The sequence below is a fragment of the Zalophus californianus genome, chromosome 14 (assembly GCF_009762305.2).
Source record: "Zalophus californianus isolate mZalCal1 chromosome 14, mZalCal1.pri.v2, whole genome shotgun sequence".
Lineage (NCBI taxonomy): Eukaryota > Metazoa > Chordata > Mammalia > Carnivora > Otariidae > Zalophus > Zalophus californianus.
This window is the reverse complement of record NC_045608.1, coordinates 21,325,644-21,353,379: the sequence shown is the minus strand read 5'-3', so window position 1 is coordinate 21,353,379 and position 27,736 is coordinate 21,325,644. Positions and strand designations below refer to the sequence as shown.

The 27,736-nt window shown below is 47.5% G+C and overlaps 1 protein-coding gene across 6 annotated transcripts in view; it reads left to right on the top strand.

Annotated features, from left to right (window-relative positions):
- PITPNB (phosphatidylinositol transfer protein beta) overlaps positions 1-11,402 on the top strand; it is a 62,983-nt gene extending 51,581 nt beyond the window's left edge. For 2 of the 6 annotated variants that reach the window (XM_027575259.2, XM_027575256.2), the window contains 3 exons: positions 2,874-2,984; positions 4,626-4,748; positions 9,404-11,402. In XM_027575259.2, the coding sequence (XP_027431060.1) occupies positions 2,874-2,984; positions 4,626-4,748; positions 9,404-9,454 (285 nt within the window). In that variant the 3' untranslated portion in view covers positions 9,455-11,402. Of the gene's footprint in view, positions 1-2,873; positions 2,985-4,625; positions 4,749-8,127; positions 8,214-9,403 lie in introns of all 6 variants that reach the window. The other 4 variants (XR_004819606.1, XR_004819605.1, XR_004819604.1 and 1 more) reach the window with 4 other exon arrangements.
- Positions 11,403-27,736: the final 16,334 nt, after the last annotated feature.

Below are 27,736 nucleotides of genomic sequence, written 5' to 3'. Positions count from 1 at the left end.
AGTAAAGAAAATTTCGCCCAAGTGCATGGAGGCGGTGGGGGGGTAGAATATTGCACTAAGCCCATTATAAAATGCAAAATTAAAGGAAATTGCAGGACAAGACAGGCTATCAGATGTCAAGGACATGTGCTTACCGCCTGCAGCACTGGGCCACCCCTGACCCTGGACGAACTGAGTTCACTCATCCTTGCTTTTAGTATCACGTCGGTGGAAGATGAAAAGTTGAGCCTTTCCTTTTACTGACAGAGAAGTAAGGCCCAGAGAGGTTAAAGATCCTACCCGCCTTACATAGGAAGTTACTTTGCATAATGGGAACTGCAACCCATGTCCCCTTATTCCTAGTCTAACACTATTTAACAGGTGTTTAAGTACTATATTCTTCATACCAAAATTGTGTTTCATATGAAGGTTTTCAGTGACACTCATTGGATTAGAGAGTACCTCAACACTGGCTCGTGGCTTATTGAAAAAAATGATCTGTGAAAGGTCAGTCTTGTGATAATTTCAGTGAGGCTGGGCATTCAGAAGCTAGTTGTGTCCTGTGGAGGGCTGGCTGGCTGGCTACTTCCACACACAGGAGCCCAGCTGAAGTGCGTGGGGCCTGCAGGGGGACGGGGGGTTGCAAATATGTCTCAGGCCAGGGCCACAGCAACAGCAACAGAAGGGTGTCCCCTTCTGGTAGAGCTCATTAGCACCAAGGATAGTGGTTTTATCGTTATTTATGCACATGTAATTTACTCTTCTCTACTGGCCACTTTTGTGTCCTCTACAACACCTAACACAGATAGGGTGGTAGATGACACCCTCTTAATACTTGCTGAATTAAACTTGTTCATAAAGTGTATGGGATTGTATACACATCCATGCTGACTTTTAACATTAGTACTCTTTTATGGGAGGGAAAATGGAGCTCAGCTAACCAAGTTCTTCTGTTGACATAGAACTCACCTGTACAAGGACAGTTTGCTGTATATATCATGTTTTCATTTAAATGCAAATGGTGCTACCTCACTGATCTAACCCATGTACCAGCTCATTAATAGGATGAAATGTTATGACAGAAGAGATTTTCTGAGAAAAGTTGATCAATCATGCAGGACTCTATAAAACGTGGAATCATATTAATAATAATACCAAGAAAGAATTTTTTCATCTATCCTGTCTTTAGAATTCACTTGAAACTGGAACATTATTGAGGATTTGAGGGGAAATGTGGTCTGGTGCTATGATTGCATAAATGAAGAATAGTTTTGAGGTTTTAGAACATAACCTAGAAATTCATGATTTTTTAAATGTATGTACATATGGCTGAATGGAACAAATATTTGCTACAGACAATGAACCTCCTGAAAGTGGGATGTGTGAATGGGTTGCAGCTGACAAGAAGGGACAGTGGCACACGGTGTGACCGATGCTGGCATTGTAGTGTCTTGAGTGTGGGGTGAAGCTGAGAACAGTGGTGAAGAAGGGGGAAGAACCCTTGTATAAAAGACTCCATTTCTCTTTTCACTCACCAATTCAGTGTTTATAAAAAGTGCCCCCATAATGTTGCACATGACTTTGTACCCTTTTGAGAAATTTTATTTAAAATTGTTCTGCAAACTCAAACTGGTAATTCCTACTCTATGAAAGAATAAAGGAGAGCGAGAAGTAATATGTATTAAGCCTTTGAGTTCCCCCAGCTAAGCACGGAGCTCACACTGTTTTACTGAGACCTGGCAAAAGGGTCCTGAGACATAGCTTTCATCTTGTAAGTACACCAGCCCTGGGGCTGAGTGTTTACCGAATGGTCCTTTCCATGCAGACCGTGAGCTCCAGAGGCAGGACCGTGTCTGCTTTTGCTCGCTGGCATGAACCCGTCCCAGGCGCTCTTCTGGCTCGGCCCAGGAGGGTTTTGGTCTCCTGCACACACACGTTGGAAGACCCACATGAAGCTCCTGGCTCACCCCCTCCTTAACCCTTCTCTCAAAATAAACATGCTAGTGCCTTGAACTTCCCAAAGCAGAAGTCTGACTCAGTTGCACAAAAATGGACAGTAATACATAGATTGCAGTCCCCTGCCCCATTTTTACAATAAAAATTTCAAAATTCGCCGAAAAAACCGGAGAGAACAATGAGCACCTCCACCTAGATTCACCAGTTGTTAGCGCTTCACTGTCCCCTCTCCTCTTCTCTTTTCTCCTTCCCTCTCCCCCTCTCTCTACACAAATGCATTATATTTACAAGATTTTTGGCTGAACCTAGGTTGACATAATCTGAAGTTCCAAATTCTAATTGCTTTTTAATGTTTTCTGAAAGTACATTATAGACATTGTATTTTATTACTTTAGTCTCTTTTAATCCAGATAGCCCCCACCCCTCTCCCTTGTTCCTTTTTTTTTAATAGTTCCCCCCCCCTTTTTTTTTTTACTGTAACAACCTCAGTTAACAGTGCTGCTCCCTGTGCCAGTGTTAGAAGACATAGGAGCAGACTATGCTTCCCGACGGTTCTTCGTGGAGCCTCAGCACAGCCATGGTGGGAACGCGATAATGGCGTCAGGAGCACCCTGACGCACCCGAGCTCACTGTTGGCGCGAGCTGGATCACATTGGGTATTTAATATGAAATCTGAACCAGTGTAGTTAGAGGCACAACAATGCACCTATTAAACTGCAGAGCCAGGAAGTAACTTCGTCTGTGGAAGGAGGGTTTGCAGCAAGGGAGTACCGCTGCTTTTGCTAAAATGATTTTGAATTTCCAGATACCCGAATTAAACACATATGAGATTGTATTTTTCTTCATGTATGTCTGTGATGTCGTTACACAGCAGTCAGTTTTCATCAAAACATAAATATTTAAGTCACGATTTTTCCTTTTCGATTTTCTTCATCTAGAAGGAGCTGGCAAACAACTCTGACTGTCCTCAGATGTGTGCCTATAAGCTGGTGACCATCAAATTCAAGTGGTGGGGACTGCAAAGCAAAGTAGAAAACTTCATTCAGAAGGTAAAGGGCTGTTCAAAATGCAGTGACTTAAATTTAGGTAGCTATTAATGGGGTATTTTCTGTTAGCACCACTCTTTCTCACTTATGAGGTAAAAATTATTGCCTCTGTATAATTCCTCTCTGTGTTTCTTTTTTTTTTCCCCCTAGAAACAGCAAAGACAAATGCCAGCAGGTTTTAAGGGGCTTTCTTTGGGGAAGAGCATAGGAGTTTTTTGTTCCAAGTCCTTTCCCGATGGTTTGCCCAGCTGTTCTGTAGAGAGCCCTTTCCACGTACAGCATGGGGGACCTGGTGTCCTGGCATCGGCTGGAGGGAGAGGCCAGGCCTTCCCTGCTGAGGGGCTCCTCTGTCCCAGCTCAGCTGTCCACCCACTCACCCCTTCCACACATCTCTCTTGACATACACTTTCTTACATACTTTGCACTTTCTTGTGAGATGTTTTCTTTAGAGGTCCTTACTGAGAATAGTTACACTCTGAACCTAGGGTGACAGAATCTGAAGATCCGAATTCTGATTACCTCTTTTTTATGTCTTCTTTATTAAAGTGAAAGTAACATGGACAATTTGATCTAGAAAGGGGAGAATTGAAGCTGTGTAAATAGGTACACATGTTGAAAACACATAGGGAACATGAAAAGTTTCTTCGGTGTCTACTTTTCCTGTAGTATGACTATTTCTTCTATTACCATTATTAAGAAACCGCTGGTACGCCTCTGAACCCACAACTGCTTGTATCTGTTCCACCATAACTTTTCTGCTGTTAAGCTGGAACCGCTCTGACATTTTTTTTAAAAGGGTCCTAATGTGCTGGAAACTGTGGTTACTCTTGGGCCTGCTTACAGCTGGCCCACGGCAGGCACTCTACAAATGTTGGCTTCCTTCCTTCCTCTTGGATCATAGTAATAGATTAACAATCTAGTTCGTCACACGTGTAATTGATGAAGTCCCTTCTGTTCGTGGAAAAAAATTTTGGAGTTGAAGATTGTCCAAAAGTATTAAAGTACTCACTGTTCAGTGCATTTTTCTCTCTTCTTGGGAAAGTTAAGTAAAATTTAAATAATGCAGCAATTAAAACCACTCATTATGTACATGGTTGTGTGTGTGTGTGTGTAGTGACAGTAACATGGGAGTATAAAAGTTGATGGAGAGTGTGTAATAATTCTTGATTTAAATAAACATCTTATTCCAAAGAACCATGATTCTTTAGTTTCAGTACACATTATATTCAACCTCACAGTATTCCTTTGAATTGCAGAGAAGAATGACCGTGGATAGTCTATAGTAGAAGAAATCGAGTTGACTTTTGGTCACTGAGATTTAGAAAAAGGTAAAAATAGATCAGGTCTAACAGGAGTTGATGTTGGATCAGAATGTGCGTGCCATGTTTTTTTCTGTTCCTCATAAATTGTGCTACCTTTGAGAGGAAAGATTGTTCCACATTTCACAGGGAGATTTTTCTTTTCTTTTTCTTTTTTTTATAAAATGATAATGGGATGGAACTAAGATCTCCAGTAATTGACAAAGTGGTCTTTTCAAACCAGGTATATGGAGATTGCATGGGTTAATTGGGATGTAGAAAGTTAATATGTTATTAATCTTAGATTTTTGCTGTCTTACACTACTATTCTTCTTTGTTTTAAAAGCAAGAGAAAAGGATATTTACAAACTTTCATCGCCAGCTTTTTTGTTGGATTGACAAGTGGATTGATCTGACAATGGAAGACATTAGGAGAATGGAGGATGAAACTCAGAAAGAACTAGAAACAGTAAGACTTCCCTGTTTGTGCAGATTCTCTCATTGCCACTTTCTAAAACTGTGTGCGTGCTGAGTAAGTGTAGATTTAGGATTAAGAGTGTCATTACAAGCCGTTTTTTAATATTTATCCTCATCAAAATCGGGTGCCTTAGACACTAACATCCCTCGCATGTTCTGATTTCTCTCTTCTTGAGCATCTTCCATGAAAGCAGAGTAAAGCTTTATTGATCTAGAGTTGGTTACCTCTAAGATGCCCAATGGTTTTGTATTCTTTGTCATGCATCAGTTGTCTCTGATGGTACTTGGTTCATAATCCTTTTAGGCATTCACTTGATCAGACCAAGTTACCTTTGGCTCATTTTGTTATCACTGTAAGTTACTGATGTTAGCACAGTAAGTCCTGCTTCCCTCTTCTGTAGAAAAGATGAGCCTAGCCATACTGTCACAGATGCCAGAAATGCCTCCTTCCCTCCCACAGCTAAGCACTGAATCCTTGGCTCTTCATGAGCTTTAGGCAGAAATTGAGGTGATGCTTGGGCCGGAGGTCAGCATGCCATGTTTCACAGTTAAAGCTCCCGCCCACCATCAATGAGCAGGGCAGGCCCTGCATCATGGTGGGTACCCCCTTTCTGCCAGGGATGGATTCTTCCCACTTCCTCTAAGTATCTGGTTTTGCTTTTGCTCCGGACTACACTGCTTTTCAGTTGAAAGTAAGGCCTTCCTGGGGGCAAGTGAACCCAAGGAATGTCCGGGATAGGCTCGTGGTTTCCATGCAGTCATCCAGAGTCCTGCCAGCAGTCCCAGTTTTGGAAGCCCTGCAGGCGGGAGTGTTTGACAGACGCCTGTGTGTGAGGCAGGACCCCCGCTTAATCACAGGAGAATGGCGGCAAATCAGGTTCTTTGGCACAAAAGGAAATCTATTTGTCTGGCACACAGCATCATAAAGAATCTGTGTTTAAAATTGCTTACTTTTGGTGATTACAGCAGATCTGCTTCTAATTAGCTTTATACAAACCTTCTGAGAGGACTAGGACGTATTTTCTTTATAAGGCAATAAAATGTTTTAACCTTATCTTATACAGAAAGTAAACTCGCGGCAGTCTCCAACTTATGAATGGATTTTGTTCCAAAAGTTTTTAAGTTGATTTTTTGGAATTTGGGACATGTTTTACGATGGAGACAACATAATAAATTGGAGTTTGGTTTCTAGGCCAGACAATAGAAGCCTCTTTGACCTCCGTTTCTCATACTAATAGTATGACTCTGAGTCCTGGATCTCGGGAGTAGGGTGATAGAATGGCAAGCATAGAGAGCTCTCCCTCACCCCCATAGTTTTAGGCTGGCCCCTAATATTTAAACCGGCAAGAGTAAGTCACGGGTACTTCCTTTTTTCCCCATGCCCCTCTCCCGCTTCTTTCTCCCCTTTTTCAAGAGTCCAGTGCCCTTCTCTAAGAAACACCCCTGCTCCTGCCCAGTTTTAGTCCCTTCTCCCCTGCCTTGCCTGATTCTGCTCCCTCTACGTGCTCCAGGCCCCAGAGATACCTGCCCCCTGTCCCCAGCCCCTCTGAGCCGCTAGGCTCTGCTGAACATTAGAAAAAAAGCAGCGTGATGACACTCATTCTCACTAAGCTCACGGCATAGCCTTGGTATCTTCAAAAAGGATTTGCCAGTGCTGAGATAAAACAAAACATACTTATTTTTCTTGGTTTGAACTCTCAAGAGGGAGTTTTGGTTTTGATTTTGATTTTTTTTTTTTAAGATTTTATTTGAGAGAGAGAGAGAGCGAGGGTGAGGGATGGAGCCCTCCCTGGTTGGAGCTCTGAACCCTGCCTACCTCTGGACTTCTCGGACAGAACTTGGGTGGGACCTCTTCCCTCAGGAGAGTGCCCTTACTTCCATCCCAAGTTCTCAGTCTCAGGACACAGAGCATTCCCAGTGTAAACACAGTGAGTGCCCCGATGAGGAGTGGGGACACTCGCTCCTGTCTTTTACCGTGGGCCTGCAGGCTCAGCTCCTTTCTTCTCCATGCAGGTCCGTAAGGTAGACAGGTAGTTACACAGAAGCCCCGTTTATTAGAAGATATCATCCTTGTTGTGCCTACATGGCTCAGCCTGACTGATTCCCACATGATGTTGGTAGAAATCTTTTGTTGGTTCAGGGTTTGTGGGTACATGGCCGTTTCTTTGTTAGATATCTCAAAAACATTTTAAGGCAATTTCAGCATTCTGTGCTGATCATCGTAACTTAAAATCCCATTTAAGTTATTTTGCTCTGGGTCATTGGGGAGTGCTTTATTCCACATCACATTGCTGCTGCTTTGAGCCCTAACAGTTGGTTTGTTAGTGTCTTCAGACTCTGGGCAGTAGCATGCCTGCAGGCCAAAGCGCCTACCCAGAAAGCACCTGCCTCATGATGAGGCTTAACACTTCCAAGTCTTCTCCACCACCCAGGGATTTCCCCTTTTCTTGAGGTCCTGTTTCCCTGACACCTGATGATAGAGTTTGATACATTGTAATTCTCTTCTTAATTTGCAAATATTTTAAGACTTGGATATCGCTCATACGGGTTTTGGCTCTGGAGAAAAGGAACAGCATCTTGAGAGCTTAGGCATGACAGGAATGCCCCTGCCTGGAATCCTAAAGAGAAATACGGGTTTAAGGCCCAGCTGCTAAAGAAGTGCTGGGGGTAAACTTTCTGCCTGTTTGTTCACAACTGGCACTTCTGGGGGTCGGGGAGAAATGTTGAGGTTTAGAAATGTGTTTATTACATCTGTTCCTTTTTCTGTCCATTCTTTTCTGATTTTCTCATTGAGTTTTTTTTGGAATTGTCTGTGGTCTGCTATTATGAATGCCTGTCCTTTCTGATGCATCCTTATGTCCTTTGTTGTTTCTCGTACATTGTTCCCGTGCTCACTTGTTCTTTCTTTTGTCCTCCCTCTTTTAAATAAACTTCCCATAAAGAACTCCTCTCAGGGACTCTAGTCTCAGAAGCAGCAGAGGTGGCCACACCTCGTGTCTTCCTGTCTGCTCTAGGGACTAGGAAAATGTGAATCAGACCAGGGCATTTTCTCACATGGTATTAGTGAACAACAGTTCATTTACCCTTGGCTGTCTTTGATAATTTCATACCATCATTCTGCAGGCTTTTGTTTCCTGGATTCAAGAATAGATACACATTTTTTGTGTTATTGTAAGAAAAGCCTTTTGCAGGATTTTCCTTAGATAACCAACTTTACTAGAGGGGCCTCAGAACTTCATTCTCAGTGTGGATGTGGTTATGAACAGGCAGCGGTCATTCACAATCTTTCCTGGATCTTTTTTCTGCCTTTGCTTACTAACCCAATTTAGAGTCTGTGATTTCAGCAGCTCATGATTTTATTTTACGTTTAGATGCGTAAGAAGGGTTCCGTCCGAGGCACGTCGGCTGCTGATGTCTAGATGAGTCCCCTGTAGGGTCAGAGACAATATCAAACTGTGTAAGTGAAGACCTGGGTAAAAAGAATGTTTAAAAACCAATACCTTGTTGGTAATGGGTAGTTAACTTGCTGAGCAGAGACTAAGTATTAAATGTGGTTTAATTTTTAGAATTTAAAGAGATACATATTTTAGAGATTGACGTGGAACACTTAAGTTATTATTCTGTAAGAGTTTTATCTGTGGAACAGGTTGAATTTTGTAATCTCCAGTTAGTTCTTAGTGTTAGGGCCAGAAACCAACTGCCAGGCATACTCATTCATCACGTAGTGTTGTCCTGGAAGCCAGCTGATTCTTCATTGATGGCCAGTTAATTGACCTATTTCTCAATAGAACTGCATGTGGTTAGTAAGGAAATACGTAAAAGCATTTTAAACCAGAGATCCTCCGTCCCATATCAGACGGGCAACCTTAGTGATTCATTGTAGTTGAAATTTTTTCTGAACATCTCAATGTCTTCCTTCATGTTGAATCTTCAGTTACCTCTACAGTTAGCTTTAATATGTATAAATACACTTTGGCTTTCACTATAATATAAAACATTTCTATGGCTTTATTTCCCTAACACAGATTATATGCTCAGATAAGAGATTTTCCTCGAGGGGAAAAAAGAGCCTCAGAATCTACCCCACATACCAAAACCAGCATGAGTAAACCCAAAGGGACGGTGCACTGCTGCCCGTTGTCACTGTCGAGCTGCAGTGTTGGTTGAGGAAAAGAACCAGACGGAACCCTGTCCTCACGCACTGTGGTCCTTTGCTGCCCTCTCACTGTGCCGCCTGCTCTTTAATTACCGGACAGGGGAGAAGTGCAGTATTCAGTTGTGAACACAAGGAGTTGTATAAATAAGAATGAAGAGACTGTCCGGATTCCACCAGAGCCCTGTCTTTAAATACAGTGTTCATGTAAAAAAAAAAACAAATTATTGCTACTTTTGTTAAGTTCTTCTAAGTTCTGTGACTTATTTCCACTTCCAATTTATTTTCTCCCTGATGAAACAAAATGTTATGTCATAGTGAGACCAAAATCTTCAAGAGATTAAGTTTTTTAAATGTAGTAGTTGGGGTATGTTTTCTGCAAAAGTTTTGCCATGTTGAGGATTTTTTTTTTTTTCTGCAGAATGTATGTGACACGATAACATTTTTTGTGAGTCTGTGTTTTAACATTGCCCTGTCTTTCGCTTTTTTTACAGTTACGTAATCAAGGTCAAGTGAGGGGAACAAGTGCAGCCAGTGATGAGTGAAGAAGGATCTGACCAGTATCTGGCAGTGCTGACGTTTCCCAGATGTGTGCTTGTGATGACGTACTCACAGGTTCCCAACCACGTGTGTGTGTGTGTGTGTGTGTGTGTGTGTGTGTGTCTGTGGCTGCATATAAAACGCATGTAGAGCTACAGATCAAGATACACACACTTGTGTATATATGTACATACAAACATACTGAAAGGATTAGTACAATTTCTCCAAAGTACTGTACCTATCTTCAAGAATGCAAAAGAAAATATTTTCAATATATATACCTGGAACAGATTTTAATAATTATCAGAGTAATACCATTAATGGACAAATTGACTGCAATGTAATACTAGCTGGTATGTTTCATAAATGTCAAATTGTGGACCAATATATTTAGCCTTTTATTACTTTTCTGTTCTTTTAAATCTTCCTGTTCTTTTAAATCTTACAAATTTTTATTTTAGTCCCATAAGCAACAGACTCCCACAGAAAAATTTATTCAAAATCTTTTGGTATTCCAGTGAATCTGGAATGTGAACTCTGAATGTATTTATAATGATTTATTTCTGGATGGTTATTATCTTAAATTCAAATTGGACAATGTCTATTAGTAAGGAGTATAGTTACCAGCCAATTTTTACTTGTTTGCCCTGAGGGGAAAAATCCTTTAAAAAAAAAATTCTGGTTTTTATTGGATTTTTGTATTTTAAATTTCAATATTTTTCTACATCAAACCTAGCAAAAATGGAGATGATGGTTTGTGATTTATAATAAACACTATACAATTTTCAGGCTACTCTTAGGCAAACAAAGAAATTGATGAAGAAATGAATAGCATCGTAGGCTGTAGGAAAACTTTCGGAAGTCGAGCACTTCCCTGGAGTCTTGTTTCTGAAATGACTGTTTTCTGAAATTAGAGCTTGGAAACTATGCAAATGATCTAGATTCCTCACAGCTGACAGGCTAGAATACAGATAGTGGTGACGGTTTTGTTTTTGTTTTTGTTTTTGTTTTGCGCTTTTCATATTGAAATACACCCCGAGGGGGAGACGCTGCCTTTGAGATAGTGGAATTTCAGAGGCAGCACAGGCTGGTCTCCTTGCCTGGGAGGCCCTGCTGAGGGGCCAGTGCTCCGCCGCCCATGGGGAGGACACCATTGGAACCTGTCACGAGTGAGCATCACGAACGTGCTGTTAGCAGCTGCTGCCACCTTGTCCTCCTCCTCCTCCTCCTTTAAGAAAGGCACCATAGCTAGGTAAGATTTTTATCAGCTCTCTCTGTCCAAATCCAGGTTTTCTCCTGTCAGTCCTGGAAGCTTGACTAGAATGATATTGTTGGAGCCTTCCGGTCACAAACTGTCTTCTTTAACCTCGTCCTTCCTGCAACACGCTGGCTCCTGTAGTCCTATCACGTTTGTAATCTGACTTGCTGACAGTCCTGCCCACCCTGCTCCTCGTTTTCCCACACGCCGTGTCCCCACTGAGGTGGTGGCAGTGAGTCGGACGAGGGTGTTGAGGATCACTGCCGCACCGCGATGCCCTCTTAGCCTTGGCTCCGAACCCCACGTCGAATATGTCCTCCGTGTACTCAGGATCAAGACTGATGTTTACTCTCTGGGCACTGTTATAAGATAGGTGTTGTCAAAGCATAATCATTGTCTGCAAAGTGTTTGGTGCAAGGAACATTATTGCTAATTTTGTGAAATAAAGAGTCTCACTCTCTCCTTTTAATGGACTAAACTCTCACTGGCATCTGTAGCTTCGTTGGGAGCTTGGGCGCACATGGAAATCCATGCCCAGCGCACGGATTCTAATGTTTTCCTAACAACTGTGGAGATTTGAGGGAATGCGTGGTGAATGTAAAATACCTAGTTTACTTGGCAGTCTCTTGTGTAAATTACAGTAAAACAAAGTAAATGAAATTGAAACAAAAAATAAATTTGATCACAAAATGCCACTTGTGTGCTTGAGTGGTGGTTTCCCCAATGCCACGTCTAGGTTCAGCACACTGTGGACCACTTCTCTGCCGCTTTCTCAAGAAGTCTCTGTTGTGCGGCCCTGCCACTCTGGGAAAAATAAAGGAAAAACATGGTTTTTAAAAATTTTTCACTGCCAACTCCTATTCATGAAATGTGTCTATACCATATTAACCTGTTACATTTGTTTTCTTAGATAATTTTCTGCTTTTAAAGTAAGCAGAAAGCTAAAGAAGGGTTATTTCTTAGCAGTCTCAGAGGTTTTTTTTTTTTTTAATTATGTTTCAAGGGGAAAAATAGGGAAAACCCATAGTATTTCTAGAAGCACTCAGTGAGGATTTTATCATCAGCCTCTGATTGTTTCAAGATGGTGGCTTTTTGGTTTGGTGCGGTGTTTCACCTCTCCTGAGATCTTGTCATTTCCACTCTTCTTGTTTTGGGACACCTCACAGCTATTTTCTTGTGGTCCCATCTTACATTCTAGAGCTGCTCAGCATTAGGAGAGGTGGCCAGCTACATGGATGGGTTCATACAGAATGTTATATTTCCAGGTGATCTTTGTTTGTTTCCTGAGGTGATTTTCTTAGTGTTTTATCTCAGAGTTAGCGTTTGCGTTTGCAGGGCCAGTCTGTCATTCAGGATGCTGAGTGCTAAAGCTCAGCGCTTTGGTCTCGCCAAAGGCAGCAAGATGAATAAAAGCAGCACGCCGTCCAGTGTGGGAGAGAGACACACGCACAGATAATTACAGTTCAGTAGGATAATTGAAAGAGAGCTTAGACGTCATCCACATCGTGCAGTTGCGAAAGCAAACGTTCAGGCCGAAGGCGGCTGGGCAGGGCGGCAGGGACCCAAGGAGCCCAGGGTGTTGCTCTTGGGCGGGCACTGCCAGCAGGGGGCCTGGGGTCAGGATCACCCCTTCTGGCCTCTTGCTGAGTCCTGGAGTACCCAGCTGCAGAGTGTTCAGGGTCAGTGTCCCTGAGCATATGGGGCGCCCTCACTCACTGTGATCTTTCCCTTCCTGTTCTGTTGCTTTACCAGACTGCCTCTTGGTTGGTCTGAAATCACAGTGGACCCAACACCTGGCTTTTATAAAGCTCACCTCTCTCCCCGTTTCCAACTTGCTAAACTGTATAGTTCCACAGCCCCACCTCCTCCTCACATCTTGTCTCTGAGGAATAGACACTAACTGTTCATCTCCTCTCAGCTAGCTGCATTGACAAGGGGTCAGCGTGTAATACCCTGTTCTTGACCATTTGGAAGGAGAACGTTGTTCTGCCTGTTCTTAGACCCTCCAGTCCGACATCCGGAGAGCCACCGAATGTTACGATGTTTTATGACTTAGGATTTTTTTTCAAGTTGCCCTCACTGGCAGTTGTAGAGTTTGAGACTTGGAATGGTTGGGAGGGAGGGAAAGTGCTAGGAGACAGGTGGAAGATTTCCCGCTGAGCTTGGAGCATCCACTGCCCGCAGGGAGTGCTTCCTAGGAATCCTGCCAGGGTCACTTGAGGTTATGTCTTCTGACTTGGAAATACTAAGCAACAGCAGGTCTCTTCAAAACCAGTTCTTCAACTAGATTGGATTGGGAAAAGTAGAAATTGCGGCTATTCCAAGGCCGTGTCATCCGACGCCATGCTAGGCATTGGAAGCAGTGCTCAGCAGTTGGAGGCACCTCATACTTTGATGCCCATCCCTTTTTTCCTTCTGAAAGTGCCATGTTGCCGGCTTGTTGTTTAAAAGGGATTCAGAACTAACTCAGTTTGCTTCCCCAACTCCCCAAGATCGCTTGCATTCCCCTAGGGTGGTGGCGGTTGGGGAGTGGAGGACCCCTGCTTCTGACCTCCTCATGGTTTCTCCTCCATCGAGTTAAATCACAAATTACAGTCTGTCCCTGGATGACTCTCTCCCCAGGCATCTGAGGGGTTCCCAGCTCTTGAGTATTTGTTCTGTCCTGCTAGGGCTACTGGTTCGAAAAAATTCAGTGCACGTAAACCAGAGGTTCTCAGCCCTGGCAGCACCCTAGAGTCACGTGGGGGAGCCTTTAAAAGTATAGGCTGCCCACCAGTTGCCTTTTCTATGGCTTGGGGTCAGTGTGCCCTGTTTTCAAAGGACAGGGAAAGAGGGCCCAGAGAATTCCCACCCTCTTCCTAGGAGATCACTGAGAAGACCGCTTTGTCTCCAAGCAGTCAGACTCCTACCCAGTTGACAAAGCCCAAGTACTACTTGCTCCATGCAGCTGGCCTTAACCTGGCGTGGTCTCTGCAGCAGCCCGCATCCCTCATGTGGCACCTGTGGACTCCGTGCTGCCTCAGTAGATTAATCGATGCTGTCCATCTTCTGAGTCTGTGTGTTTTGCATCCCAAGTTAGCTTGGGACCTCCTGTGGGCAGGAGCCACCATTGTCCACCCCACCCCCACACAACCCCGGTTGCCTCCCCCGATGGGCACTTGGACTCTGAAACCGCTCTGTTCGCCCACAGCGTGTCCCTGCCCCGCCCTGTACAAGGCCCCTTTTGAGTCTTGGGGTCAGAGGGGAGGGGAGTATAGCCTCCAAGTCAGTAAGGTCTAATGTCTGCTGTAGGAGAATTAAAGCATGACAATGAGCAGCAACAGGATGTAGTAACTCTGGAAGCTGATGGTGAGAGGACAGAGGAGGGAGCTCCAGGTTGGCATTTACCCCTCTCTCTTCAGACATCTAAACCTGAGCTTTGGTAGTCTCCTCCAACTCAAGAAGTCTTAAACCAGATTCACGTCTTTCCTCCTTCCCCCAGGCGTACTGTCTTCCATCAGGTACCTGAATCTCTGGCTGCACGGCCCAAGCCAGGAAGCCTGTGGTCCCTGAGTCTTCCAAAGTGCCCGCCAATGCCTGTGATAATCACATTGCACTCCTCTTTGTGGCCCGGCCCAAACCACCCTCTCATCTAGGGCAGGGGCCTGCCAACTTTCTGTCGAAGGCTAGACTGCGAATATTTTAGGCTTTTTGGGCCATAGGGTGTATCACCCTTCTTCAACTCTGCCCTTGTAATGCAAAAACAGCCATGGACAGTATGTAAACAAGTAAGTGTGTCTGTTCTGATAAAACTTTATTTACACAAATAGGTGGTGGGCTGGATTTGGCTGTTGGGGCCAAAGTTTGCCAAGCTCTGTTCTAGAGCCCGGATACACTTAATCAGGCTGTGCCACCTACAGGTGACTTTCTAGGATGCCCCTGATTGTGCCGCACCCATGCTTGAACACCTGCATGGCTCTCTGAGGCCCAGACCAGTGCAGCTAAGGCCAGTGACCAGTGACCAGCGACCAGTGAGAGCCGCCTCCTGCCATCTGTGAAGTGGAACCAGCACTGCTTGTCTACCTCCTGGTTATTAGATGGTCATGCCTGGGTGGAAGGGACTGTGCATAGCATGGATGTTGTCCATGGAAAGCGCTCAGCATAGGAAGACAGTTGCTGTTGTTTGCCATCAGATTGCCAACCCATACCAACTGAAAGTTGAAGGGTAAGAGCCGTGATGGGCTAACAAAAGCTGTTGGTGTCTGAAATACAATGAAGATAATGCTGGTTAGCTAAACTTCTCAACTGGCATGTGTTAACTTCACTGTCGTCTGTTGTCCAGAAAATACCATCTGTGGCTGTTAAACTGAATGCTGTGCTCACGGAAAAGCTCATAGATGCCCTATATGTTTTCCGTGATTAGAATTTGGCTCTCTAGATACCACTGCTAACAGGTTAACCCGAGCTTGGCTTCGTGACTCCTAATGGGGCACGCTAAAACCAGGCCTTTGCCTAGAAAATCAGCCCGGTTTTCCCAGAGTCCGTGACACTCAACCCTGGGTTGACTCTGTTTACTCCTTGAATTTCTGAGAAGCGGTAAAGCACCATGATGTGCCTCTGCCTCATTGATCCCTTATATATCCTGACACCACCTGCTAATCAGTCAATAGCAGAACTGCCTTGCACTCCAGACCGAGGGAGTTTCATGAAGTGGAATGGAGGAGTGGCTTACAGTGTTTATTAATGTATGTGCTAAACAAAAGCTTCGCCTCTGGGCATCCCATTGCACGCTGGCTCCCCGCAGCCTGGAATACTGATGGCCTGTTCTCTCAGAGCTGACTCCATTTTCCCATGGCCTGGGAAGCCCTGAAACAACTCAGCCTACCAAGAGGTTCTGTGAGTGTTTTGTAGCCATCACTCCAAAATGTCATTCCCAGAGAGGCACTGTGTAGGATGAGAGACTTCTCCTAAGTAAGGCTGGAAGGAGGCTTAGAATCAGGCCCCAGAACAGCCATGCGCAGACATCCTCAAGCCCTTCCATTCCTTTCTTTAGGTGAGTGGTCAGCAAACTTTCTCTATAAAGGGCCAAATAAGTAAATATTTTGGGCTTTGTGGGCCATGCAGACTGTTGCAACTACTGAACTCTGCCTTTGTAGCATGAAAGTAACCTTAGACGTAATGTAAACGAACGAGTGTGGTGGTGTTCCAATAAAACCTTATTTACACAAACAGGTGGTGGGCCGGATTTGGCCCAAGGGCCATAGTTTGCCAATCCCTACTCTAGACTCTTGCCCCAAAAAACAGCCAGCACTTAAGAGTGCGTGTCAGGTCTTGTTCTGAGCACAACACATAAACGACCTCATTGAATCTTTACAACTGCCTTGTGAGCTAGGCACTGCTATCACCCCCCTTTCTACAGATGAGGAAACTGAGGCCCAGACTAATATTGCCACATCCCGTTACTGGAAGCGGTGGAGCCAGGGTTATAACCCAGGGAGTCACACTGGAGTCACTCCTAGCCGCTGCTCATCCCACCTCCCTGTCTTTCAGGAACACTGAGGTCCATGCCTGTGGCATTTAATAAGGGTCGAAGGAAGGAGCAGCCCTAATGATAAAAATTCTATCGAGGACCCTTTGTTCTTAAACACCCCTTAGGAGCAACCTTCCATGACTGATTCTTCCCAGAGCCCAGAGCCAAGAAAACATTTCTTCCTAGACAGTGTCGAATTTCCCCCTCAGTCTTTGGTGTCAGGCAGCTCCCATGTTGCAGTTTGTGTCCAGCTGAGGCAACCTCTCCAGGCAGTCTTCCTGGCATAACTCCTTCACCGCCCCCCCCCCCACCAAACCTAGCCCCCCCTTCTCAGCCCCCACACTTGATTTGTGCGATGGCGCTGTGCAAATGGAGGGGTTTTGCTCTCCTGTCTCCGTGCCTCCTGTGTACGTCACCTCAGAGTATTTGGGGGAAAAGGTTTAGCGAGAACTCTGAAATGCATGTGCAAACACAAACATTGCAACGTCGAGGTGAGAAATCAGAGTTGCAGTCACTCCTCACCTGCGGGAAATCTCGAGGCCTGTGAACATCTGGAAGGGAGCCGCCGGGGTGGTTTTGTTAACATGGCGCGATTGTGGGTAGTTCTCCCCCACCGCCCCCCGACCCCCCGAATTGTCTTCGGTGTTTCACATTACAAGAGAATCTTACTGAAAACTTGATTTGTACCGCACCAGGCCTTGAGAACCCTTCCCCATACGCGAGTGCCCAGCGTGCCTTTTATCACTGGGGCTAAGATCTTTTGCTTCTGCAGCTGGTGGCCCATGAGCTCACTCCTCTTCTGAGGCGCGTGCCAGAAAGCCGTCGTGGGAGGGATTTCAGGATTCCTCCCAGCCCCTTCCAAACCCAACAGGCTCAGATTTTCCACTTGTGCGATTGAGGTCAGCGCCTGCCTTCCGGCTGGCGGGCTCCCCACATATGGGAGCGCCAGGCCTCAAGCAGGGGCTTCTCCCGCTTGCCCTGGACTTCACCCCCCCATCATCGGTCCTCTCCATCCTGGGGCTGTTTGTGCGCTGCCTGGACCCCAGGATCTGGGGGGCGCTCTACCCGTGGCTGAGGACAGCCTGACCCAGCCCTGGCTCCGGGCCACCAGGATGCAATGTTGGCCCCTGTGTTCACTCAGGCCTTTGTGTGAGTCGGGAGGAGTTGTCTGGCCAGGCGAGGGACAGTGGGATGACTGTTGCTTGTGAAGAACTTTGTTCCCTTCCTTGTCAGCCTACCCAGAGAATGTGGAGCTTGGCAGCCATGACTGCTGCTACTGAGTTTTACATCGCTGCTGCTGTCTCCCCCCCACCCCCCGAGAGGCCACGATGGACATGGGGGTTTTGGCATCCGATGCCTACATTCCGAGTCTGCCACGTCCACTTACTGAGCAGCAGGCCAGTGAGTACGTCTCAGCCCCTCTGAGCCCCTGTGTCCTGCCCATGAAGGTTGGGGTACTAACACCGACACAGAATATGGCCCTGGGACAAGAAATGTGTAAGTAATGGGTGAAAAATCTCTCCAGCATTGGATTTGCTGCTTAGTCGGTCTCCTAATCAGTGAGGGCGACCAGCCATCCCAGTTCACCTGGGATAGGGGAGTTTCCTGGGAGACTGGACCGGGACAGTCCTGGGCAAATGGGGGACAGCGGGTCACCTTATTTTCAGCCCCAAATGTCCACGTTCTTTAAGCCAGCAGCATTCATTTAAAAACAGATACAAAAGCCGAACGAACATAGTGTGGGGGACAAGCAACCTTGTTTTGTAGCCTCATGTGCCCCCGAACCAGCTGCCTAATCCTTTCTCCAGCCTTCATAGGGCACAGGAGATTTCGGGGTAGGGTGTGCAGACTGGGTGGAAGTCGCTCTCGGAGGAGCTGCTGACCTGGGGGGCCCGGCAGCACTTGGCTCAGGCCGGGCCATTCCATGGGGAGAGCGTGAATCCCTCCTCCACCTGAGCATCCCCTGCTATGGCTCACACTTCCACCCTGACACGGGCCCGGGGAGCGGGGAGTTCTCACATTTCCATATCCTTGGGGAAACTAGGGCGCACACAGGTCAAGAAGCTGCCCTCCGCTGAAAAGAAGCAGAGCTTCCTGCAGCCAAGGGGCTCTCCAAAAGGGAGGTGGATGGCCTCATTCCATCTTTGCTTTGAGGACAGGGGCAAACCTCCTCACTGTGCCTGACAGGCCCTGCCTGTTGGGCCTGGCCACCCTCTCCACCGTGGCCCCTCGCCTCCATGATCCAGGATCCCGTGACTAAAGGCCATGGTGTCCCCTAGGTCCAGAGTCCCTTTCCCTCCCCCGTTCATCCTTCAGCCTCAGCCCAAGGTCCAGGTCCTCGAAGACCCCTCCCTTGACCTTCTGACGAGGCCAGCATCCCTCCCGGGTGCTCTAAGGGTAGGTGCCAGAATCACTGGCCACCACTGTTGCAGGCTTGGGGTCTGCCCACTGAGCAGATCCGTTCTGAATGAATGGAGCAGAGAAGCCCCGCATTTAACCCCTCTCCTCCCATGCCTTTTCCCACGGAGCAGCCAGGCCGTCTCTCTTAACCATTAACCGCCAACCATTCCCCTGACCCCCACCGGCAGCACGGCTGAGGCCACATCCCGGTAAGACCCCTTCCACCTCGATCCCCTCCCATCCTTGGCGAGGAAATATTTCTGTTTTATGACTAACTCTGCTCCTCATTTCTCTCGCGTTATCTTAATGAATTAACTGGGTCCCCATCGTTCCCCTGGCCCCCCGCAGTTTACGGGCTGTACGGCGATATCTACGATCTTAGTCAACCCCACGCAGTTGTTGTGCTGGTTCCTATTACAGTAATTGGCATAAACTTTATTCTTTTGCAGAGAGATTTTTTGGCCCGCTGAGACTGCATAACCATCTGCCATAAATTGAGACTAGTACGGCTTATTTTGGTGAATGCAAAATTGGATCCCATTCTTTACTCTGTGGCTTGATTCAACTTCCAGATGGTTAATCCACATGAAGTAATAGGAATGCACCACAGCTCTGCTTAGCTGAAGATGGAGACGTAATATTTATTTGCTGATGTGGAGGCCTCTGAATGCTGCCCTGTCGGGATGTCAATCTATAACACAGCAGCACAAAAATGTCAGCCTGTTTCATGGGAGCGGCAGCCTTCCTCCGCGTTGCCATGGGGGACCCCTGGATGTCTTTTTTTTTTTTGGTCTGCCCTTGACCTAATCTCAAGAGGTTTTGTTCTCTCCTGGGCTGTTTCTTATCAGCTACGTCTGCCCATGTAGCCGGCTTCACATCTGCTTTGACTTTAGTGCCTGTGACATTTTCATTAATACTTCTTCAAGGTTGAGCCTTTACTTCAAATATCCTGCAGTTCTCGTAGCTCAGCTGTGCCCAGCTAGGGGCCGCCGGGAAATTTGGCTCAGCGGTATCGACAAGCTCAGTCATCTCCGCCCAGTTGGGCTAATCAATCCATTTTCATTTTTGCTTCTCCCCAGTCTATCCTGCCACGCTGGGAATGCTCTGAAGGAGATCTAGGTCAGCGGATTCGGGGGCCTTTGACCCCACTGGCACTTTTACTCCCAGGGGTCTTGACTGCCCCCTCTGCCTGGATTACCGTCCCCCCCTCCACCAGCCACACTTGCCCTTGTAAACTCCCAACCTACTCTACCTCTGGACTTCAGAGGTGGGCCACGTTACCCCACCTACCCCAGGGAGGACTGGGGCTCAGGGCTTCCTGTTGGCTCCCACGAGACCATGTGGAACACCCACGTTTGAATCACTTGGGGAGTGTTTTAAAAATGCATACTCCTGGGTCATGGGAGACCAACTGTCGCAATTTGCTCAAAACTGTCCTGGTTTTAGAACTGGAGTCCTGAGTCCCAGAGAACCCCTAAGGTCTGGGCAAAAGGGGACAGTTGGTCACCCTACTTGGGCTCTACTCCAGATCTGCAGAAGGAGAACCCCTGAGGGCTCAGGCCTAGGGTTCTGCATTTTGATCAGTTTCCAACAGAGACGCTGGTGCACAATTGAACTTGGGAACTGAAACTGGAAGCCATGAGTGCCCGCAGAGCCCATGCTCTCTCACTCGTGTGCCCAGCAGAGATTGGATGTATAGGACATTTTGCATGAATTTAGCACCAAACGCCATCATCGTTTACTTCTGTAGAGTGTTTGCTTCCCCGCTGACAGTGAGACCCTCCAGAGAAGAAAGAGGCTCTGCCCCATTCACTTTTGAATTCTTAGCTCCCAGCTCTGTGCCTGGCCCGCAGTCAACACTCCAAACAGACTGGAGGAATAATTAGATACAAGCAAATATTCGTGGTAGGGAAAGTGACCCAGACCTGTTTCCCACATACTTTTCCAATGTTCTGGGATGGACTCTATTAGAAATTAGATCAAGGAAATTCTAGTTAGGGCAGGAATTAGATCTAGGATATTTTTTAAAGGAACGAAAACCTTGGAAGTCCCAAGATGAAACAAATGAGAAATTAGATCTAAGAAATTCTAAAATGGAATGGACAGGAACTGCAAATGTTCTACGATGGAATCATTCTTTCTTCCTTGATTGTCCCGGGAGCTTCTGCAGGCAGAAAGTACAAGAGGCTGGATGCCTTGTACCTGATTATCACAGCTCAACATCCCTTAATGCCTTCAAATGTTGAAAGTCTGCAGCTCCCCAAATAATCATAGCTGTGCATGAAGACGGACTCAAGTGTGAGGTGTCCAGGCTGGGTAGGGGAGGACCAGGGAGCTCAGAAAACAAGCTGGGCCAAGGGTAAAGGAGTGGTAGCCAGTGTCTGGCCCCGACAGGATCTCAGCACCAGGATCCTTCTCTTCTCAATGGGCAGAGCTCAGCCAGGTGATACCCCTGTCACCTGAGTGCAACCCCCAGCTTTATTCTAAGTGATCAGATCTCTCCACCTCATCTGTATGATAAAGATGGAAAGACTCTCCTCTGGATTGTGGTGCAAACATAAAGGATTATTTGCATGGGTTTGCATTGCATGTCTGTGAAAACACTGCCCTTGGCTCAGGGTCCTGGTCTCACACCCTGCTCGCGATCATCAAGTTGGCAAGAGGGAACAGATGCAAGGAATAGAGTCTGCGACTGCAAAAAGAGCTGGGTGCTCCTTAAGGGATCGAACCCACAGGATTTAGTGGCCATCAGCACGCTTGTTCGAATGCATCATCTAAGGCCCCAGTGATAGGCTGTGGAAGGAAGCAGGAGACCTGGCTCAACGCCCCCACTCCCTGACTGGGTCAAGTGCGCCTCTCACTCCCTACTTGAGATCGTGTAGGCTCCACCTTCAAAATAGGTCCAGAATCCGACCCTTCTGACTGTGTCCACCACAACGATCCTGACCCTGTCTAGCCACCATCCTTTCTTCCCGGGTGGTGGCTCAAGACCTTCCTAACTGGCCCCTTCCCCTCCCACAGGGGAGCCAGAGGGTTTCACTTAAGTATCAGACAGGTCATATCCCTCCTCTACTCAAAGCCCTGCCATGTAACTCATTCTACAGGTCTCCTTTACTGGGACCCTCTCTTTGTCCCCACCCCCTCCTAGACCTCCTCTCCCTCACTCCCCTCCAGCCACACTGGCCTCCTTCTGGCTGCTTCTCCAACACTCTCCAACACTCCAGGCAACTCGCCTCAGGGACTTTGCACTGGCTGTTCCTGAGGTCCAGAACACGCTTCCTCCAGAGCCGCTCACAGCTCCCTCCCTTGCCTCACCTGGATGCTCCAGTGTTCCCTCTTCAAGGGGGCCTTCCCAGACCACCTCACATAAAACCAGGCCCTCCCCCTATCTGTCATAGTTCCTTATCCTTCACAGCACTTATCACTACCTGCACAGTGCACGCGTGCGTACGTGTGTACTGCTGGTCTCTCCCAGCTGGACTGGAAGTTACATGAGAGTCAATTTTTCCCTGTCTCCATTCCCAGAGCCAGGTGTGGTCTGCACTAGGTGCTCAGGAAGCATGTGCAAGTGAGCCACTCTGATGTTTCTCCCATGTTAGACCGGGCTGGTGACTCTTGGTGAACCACATGGTAGTTGCAAAGATCACAATATAACCGAACAGGGCTGTCCAAACGTAATGATGGCCATTAGCGTCTCTCTACCCCAGAGCGGTGATTCTGGAGCATTCTGTGTAATTGGAGCACAATTAAGCATATGGCAGTGTTTCCGCCAGGCCGTACATCTGATTCTGAGCTTCCTCAACGTGGGCTCTGGTTTCTTTCTTTTTTCCCCAGTAACAACAAACCTGGATCCACCATCGGGCAGGCCCCGTGGTCTGGATCACAGGGGAATACTGGGGAATGAGATTCATACTAACAGGATTTAATCCTGAGACATTGGGCCATATATCCAGTGGCGATTTCCTGGATTTTGCAGCCAACATAAATAACAGCCAGAGGATTCCTGCTGTGTGCCGTGAGATGCGTCCTGCTAGTCTGGGGCAGGAAGCTGCCCAGCCTGGGCTGTTATTGATGGACTAGGCAGGGCCTCCCGACGGAATCAGTGGAGATGCACACGCCCCCTCCCCCCAGTGCCAGACCCCTCACCGGCCTTGCTCATTCTTCCAGGAGTGCCAGGCACTGTGTAAAGCATTCTCGGGATGGGAGGAGTTTAGAGACCGACAGCAGAGATGAGAATTAGGAAACATGTTGGCACCCCATTCAGCCACGCAGTGAAATCCCTCTCCTGTACATACGAGTCTACAAGTCCTGTCTTTCTGACTGGACTTCGAACTTCCGGAGGGTGAGGTCTGCACTTCAGGTGCCCAGCTCCTGGAAAGTTGGAAGTCATCTATGGTACCTCATTTTTATAGAAGAGATACCTAAGGAAGGAAAATGTAGGGCAGGGTTAGAAATAACTTGCATCTCCACCCATGGGGAAGTGGACAGATAGCATAGGGGATGGTCATGCCCTGGAATATTATATAGTAGTTGGAAGGAGGAAGGATGAATCTCGAAAATTAATACTGATGGGGAAAAGAAAATTGCAAATAAGCCACAGAAGATGGTATCTCTTACGTTCATTTGAAAACCACCTACCCATTGTTATTTGTTGTTCTTGGGTACATAAATATGTACATAAAGGGGTGGCAGGTGTCCTGGAACGATGAAGCTACATTAAAAACATGGTGGCCCATGTCCATGGTAGCAGGGAGGGGAACAGACTGGTGGGGAAAGTCTGGCCAGACTGATGATAATATCGAGCTCTCCTGGATGAGTGGCCTTGAGGGAATCTGTTAATTCCTGTGCACTGCCAATCAAAAATAATTCAGTCAAGTCCTACATTGGGTATAGAGATTACTTGAAAAAATATATCCCCCCAAAAGTAAGTCAGACTTTCAGTGTCTCCCAGCCTATGGTGGCATAGTCCAGGCCTGGGTCCCCTGAGCCTCAGTCTGCCTCTTTCGTGGGTTTTCATTAACTACCTGCTCAATTCATACAACTTATGCATTCATAAAACTGATATACTAGACGAGCTTGCTTGGCCAAAAAAAACATCCTTTACTGAATCCTGCAGATAAAAATCCACCTCCTAGTGCATCCTCCCCTCTCCCCATGACAGTCTGTCGATCCCTTGATTTGCATGGAACACTGCAGTGTCTGCTTATTCTTGCTGTTCTATCTGTTGCTTTTGCTGTTCTGTCTGCTTGTTGTTGCCGCATGAGTCTGATCAGCTATAGCACCCCATGCCTTGGAGGTCTTTTCTCTTCCCATGACTCAAGTTTTCCCTCGGTTCTTGTTTGTTTTTTGTTTTTTGTTTTTTCCCCTTCTCTTTATTCAAACCACGTGTCTTGAATAGCTTCTCTGTGCCATTAGCTCTACTGGGTGGGATCCAAACATCAATACAAGATCGTTCCTCCCTTCAAGGGGGATTCAAATGTGATACTCCCCCTTTCTTAGGCAGGTCAACAAGCGTAAGGCAAGGCCAGGGGTGGAGGAACAGGGATGCCCACAGGGAGCGGTCCTCTGTTCCAAGCAGGAACTCTCATAAAGGCCACTGACACCCAGGCATGTATGCAGAGGAGGGTGGGCAGAAGGGAGAAGGAAGTGGAAACTGGGTTTATAAGAAGGCTGGAAGGGCCTGGAAGTCCACATTCCATTTCAGAGACAGCGGATATCTCCTCCTGTCTGCAGCACTCAAGGACTAGTAATGTGAGTTTGGGGGAAGGAGGGCCCCAGCTGGGAGTCCACACAGGTTGAGACAATTAGGAGGATAATTTGGGTTGAGTCATCTTGGCAGAGGCCAGGAGGAGAGTGTTGGGTGGGTGGGGTCCCCAATCAGCATAATTGCTCCAGACTTCTGCTTCTCTTTGACACAGCAGTAAAATAAGTTAATCCACGGCTTGAAAAGGGTTGAGTCTGCTCAGGCAACGTGGCATTAACAGCAAAATCTGCCCAAACCTGACACCGGGGTGACCTGGCAAGGACCCTGTCCTGGGGCAGGAGCAGAGAACATGGGTTGGGGGGGGGGGAACAGGCATATTATATCCCTGCCCGGAGCCTCAATGCCCCAATCAGGAAAACAGGAATAATGCTGTGTTCTGTCAATTCTAAGAAATCCTTCCCTCCCCACCCTGCATTTTAATAGCTCTAAAATTGGGATGTGGTTTACAACTGATAGTGTCCTAGATTCGGTGAAGTATGGTGCTAAGAAGAAAAAACTAGGAGAATCATTACGGTTTATAGCATACTTACTCCGTACCAGGCACTGTTTCCGGGAACTTTATGGTTTAATCCTCTCAACGACCCTATGAAACAAATACTGATTTCATGCCTGTTTTATGGATGGAAAAACTGAGATTTCAAGGAGATTCATATGCCCTAGTTTCCAAAGCCCGTGAGTAACAGATGCAAAATCCTGTGAAGTGGCCTTCTGATGCTTCCACGTGCACATGTCATTTGGAATGATAGTGTATTTAAATTTTCAGCCTGATTGCATAGTAGGTGCTTGATTGTTTCTACCATTCCAAGCTGCCCTCTGTTCGGAACATAGCACTGCCAGCCACGTGGACGTCCGAAAAATGTTTGCTGCCTGCCAGACCAGATGGGTGAACAAACTTCCTGTAATCGATGCCCTGCAACATGTCATGGCCTGGCCCACCCCGGAGGTCACGGGCACACAGCTCAGTAGCTGTGCTCTCCAGCCAGGTGAGTGAGCAGGCTGGCTGCAAACGCCAGAAGTTAACACCCCAGCCCCACCCCAGGAGCAGCCTTAAAGCAGGATGGGCGTTGGGGGATATACATACCCCAGCTCCCCCACCTCTCGGGTGGGTCCCCCCAAGTGTAATCTGCACAGGCTCCCAGAGGGCCCAGCAGAAATGCACCCCTGTTGCCCACAGTGGTACCCCACTCCTGAATGCATCCTTTATTGGCTTTCCTCTTCTCTCACTTCTCCCCTCCCTGCTCCACTTCCTGGATCACCTGCCAAACAAGGTGCTTGCCTCCAAGTCCTTGCCTCGGGGTCTGCTCTGGGGGGAACCCAGACTGAGTGTGTCTAGAGGCCAGCCAGCATAGGGTTGTCAAAGGAATCCAGTGATAATCCAGGACACCCACAAGGAGGACAGGAGGGGCCAGGCCCTGAGATAACCATCAGCAAGATGCCGTTGGCTGCAGAGGGCACCCAATTCGGCTGCTGGGCGCTGCTCAGCCCGAGGGTCTGCTGAGGCTGCAGACAGTAGTAAAACCAAAACCAAAACCAAAAAAAAAAAACAACCCACCAAAAACGAGGAGTGACACGTGAATCCCTCACTTGCTGCCGTGCGCAGGGGTGGGGCTGACTCAGGGTGAGGCCTATGCTGGCCCTGACAGACACTTAGAAGCTGCTGCAGCTCTGAGACTGTGGAAACCACCCTGGGCTTGAAGCCAAGCTCACTGGGGTTCGGATCCCAGCTCTGTGGCTTCCAGGCTCTGTGACCTTGGATAGGTCACATGCCCTGTCTGAGCCTCCCTGTTCTCATCTGTGCAGTGGGGGTAATAAAGGTCTCTCTGTCACAGGTTGCTGAAAGTTTGCATCGAAATAATGTGTTTAAAGTGCCTCACACGGCCACTGCAGGGGCTGGGTCTGCCGGTGGAGTCGAATACCGGCTTTGAGGAATTCCAACATCTGAGTTTCCATTTCCTTTTATCTGAAAAACAGGGAGGCGGGGAATACCCTCACCATGGAGGTATTGTAACGATTAAAAGAGATCATATACAAGAAGCTGTGTGGGTCCGTGTGTAGTGGCCACACAGCAAATGTTAGCTGGAACCATTGGTGTTAGGAGCCAATCAAATTTATTTTATTCCCCAGACCCTTGCTATGTTCCCGTCACACTGATCTTTTTGGGTCCTACCACAGTGCCTTTGCACATGCTGTTTCTACTGCCTGGAATACTCTCTCTTTGCTTTGTTACCTCCCTGGACCTTTAGCTCTTAGCCTGTATGGCACTCCCTCAGGGAAGCCCTCTGTGGCCCCACATTCTCTTGGCATCATGTACCCCTCCTTGTCTTCTGACTGTATAGCTTCATGGGTCAGGAAGTGTAAAGAAGAGAATATAAGTCCATGGCCTAGCAGAGCCAGCGCTGTCTGCAGACAGAAGTTACTTCTTCTACTTCCCTCAGAAGAAGGGTCTCTTTTTACCTGCACTGGTGACACTCTAGAACTCTCCCCTGAACCTGCAGCCTGGGGATGCGCTGTGGTTATGAGGCCGTTGTGTACCTCCAAAGAGCCAACTCATGTTGGCTCGCCTGGCAGTGCGGCCCCAGTGGGTGCGGGGGGGCCTTTGTTCTTGAGACTCTCGCACGAGTCAGGCTGCGGCAGTGCGGATATGTTCCAGGCCGTTCCTGTCTGTTGCGGAGCCTCCTCTGGCCAATGTCCCTCCTGGTCTGCAGTGGGAGACTTGAGACCAAGTCTTGGGGCAAGGGTACAGGGTGGAGGGACGGTGAGGACGCAGGAATGGTCGGCAAGGGGAAGAGAAGGCCCCGGAGGCAAGAGTTTTGTCTTCAGCTCTCAGGAGGGTGGCAGAAGGTGCTGGCGCAGGCCAGGGAGGGCACCCAGCTCCCCGCAGGGGCTCACGGTCCCCCTCAGAGTCAGCTGCCCAGACTGTCCGAGCAGCACCGTGTGCAAATGGCTGCCCTCCCTGGCCTCAATGTCCTCATCTCTAAAATGGGAGTAATAGTACCGTTGGGATGAGGGGATGTAACTGTAAAGAAACTTTAAAAACGAGCTGAGGTGTTGTCACCCTGACCCCACAGAGATGTCCTTCCTGCACTCTGGTCCTGTCCCTCCCCCTCTTGTCCTGTGTGTGCACACTTAGCTTACCGGGCCACAGGTACAGTGCACGTTCTGCTATTCCTAACCTTCCGTCCCATTCCACTTCCCATGTGCCTATGTGCTTCTCCAGGTTTGCGGTTTTCGTGGTTGCTAGATAGTCCGAGCAGTGGTGTCTCCTGAGTAACTAAAGCGTGCATGCACACACGCTCACACATATACACACTTGCACGCTCACACACACATACACTTGCACGCACACACATACACAC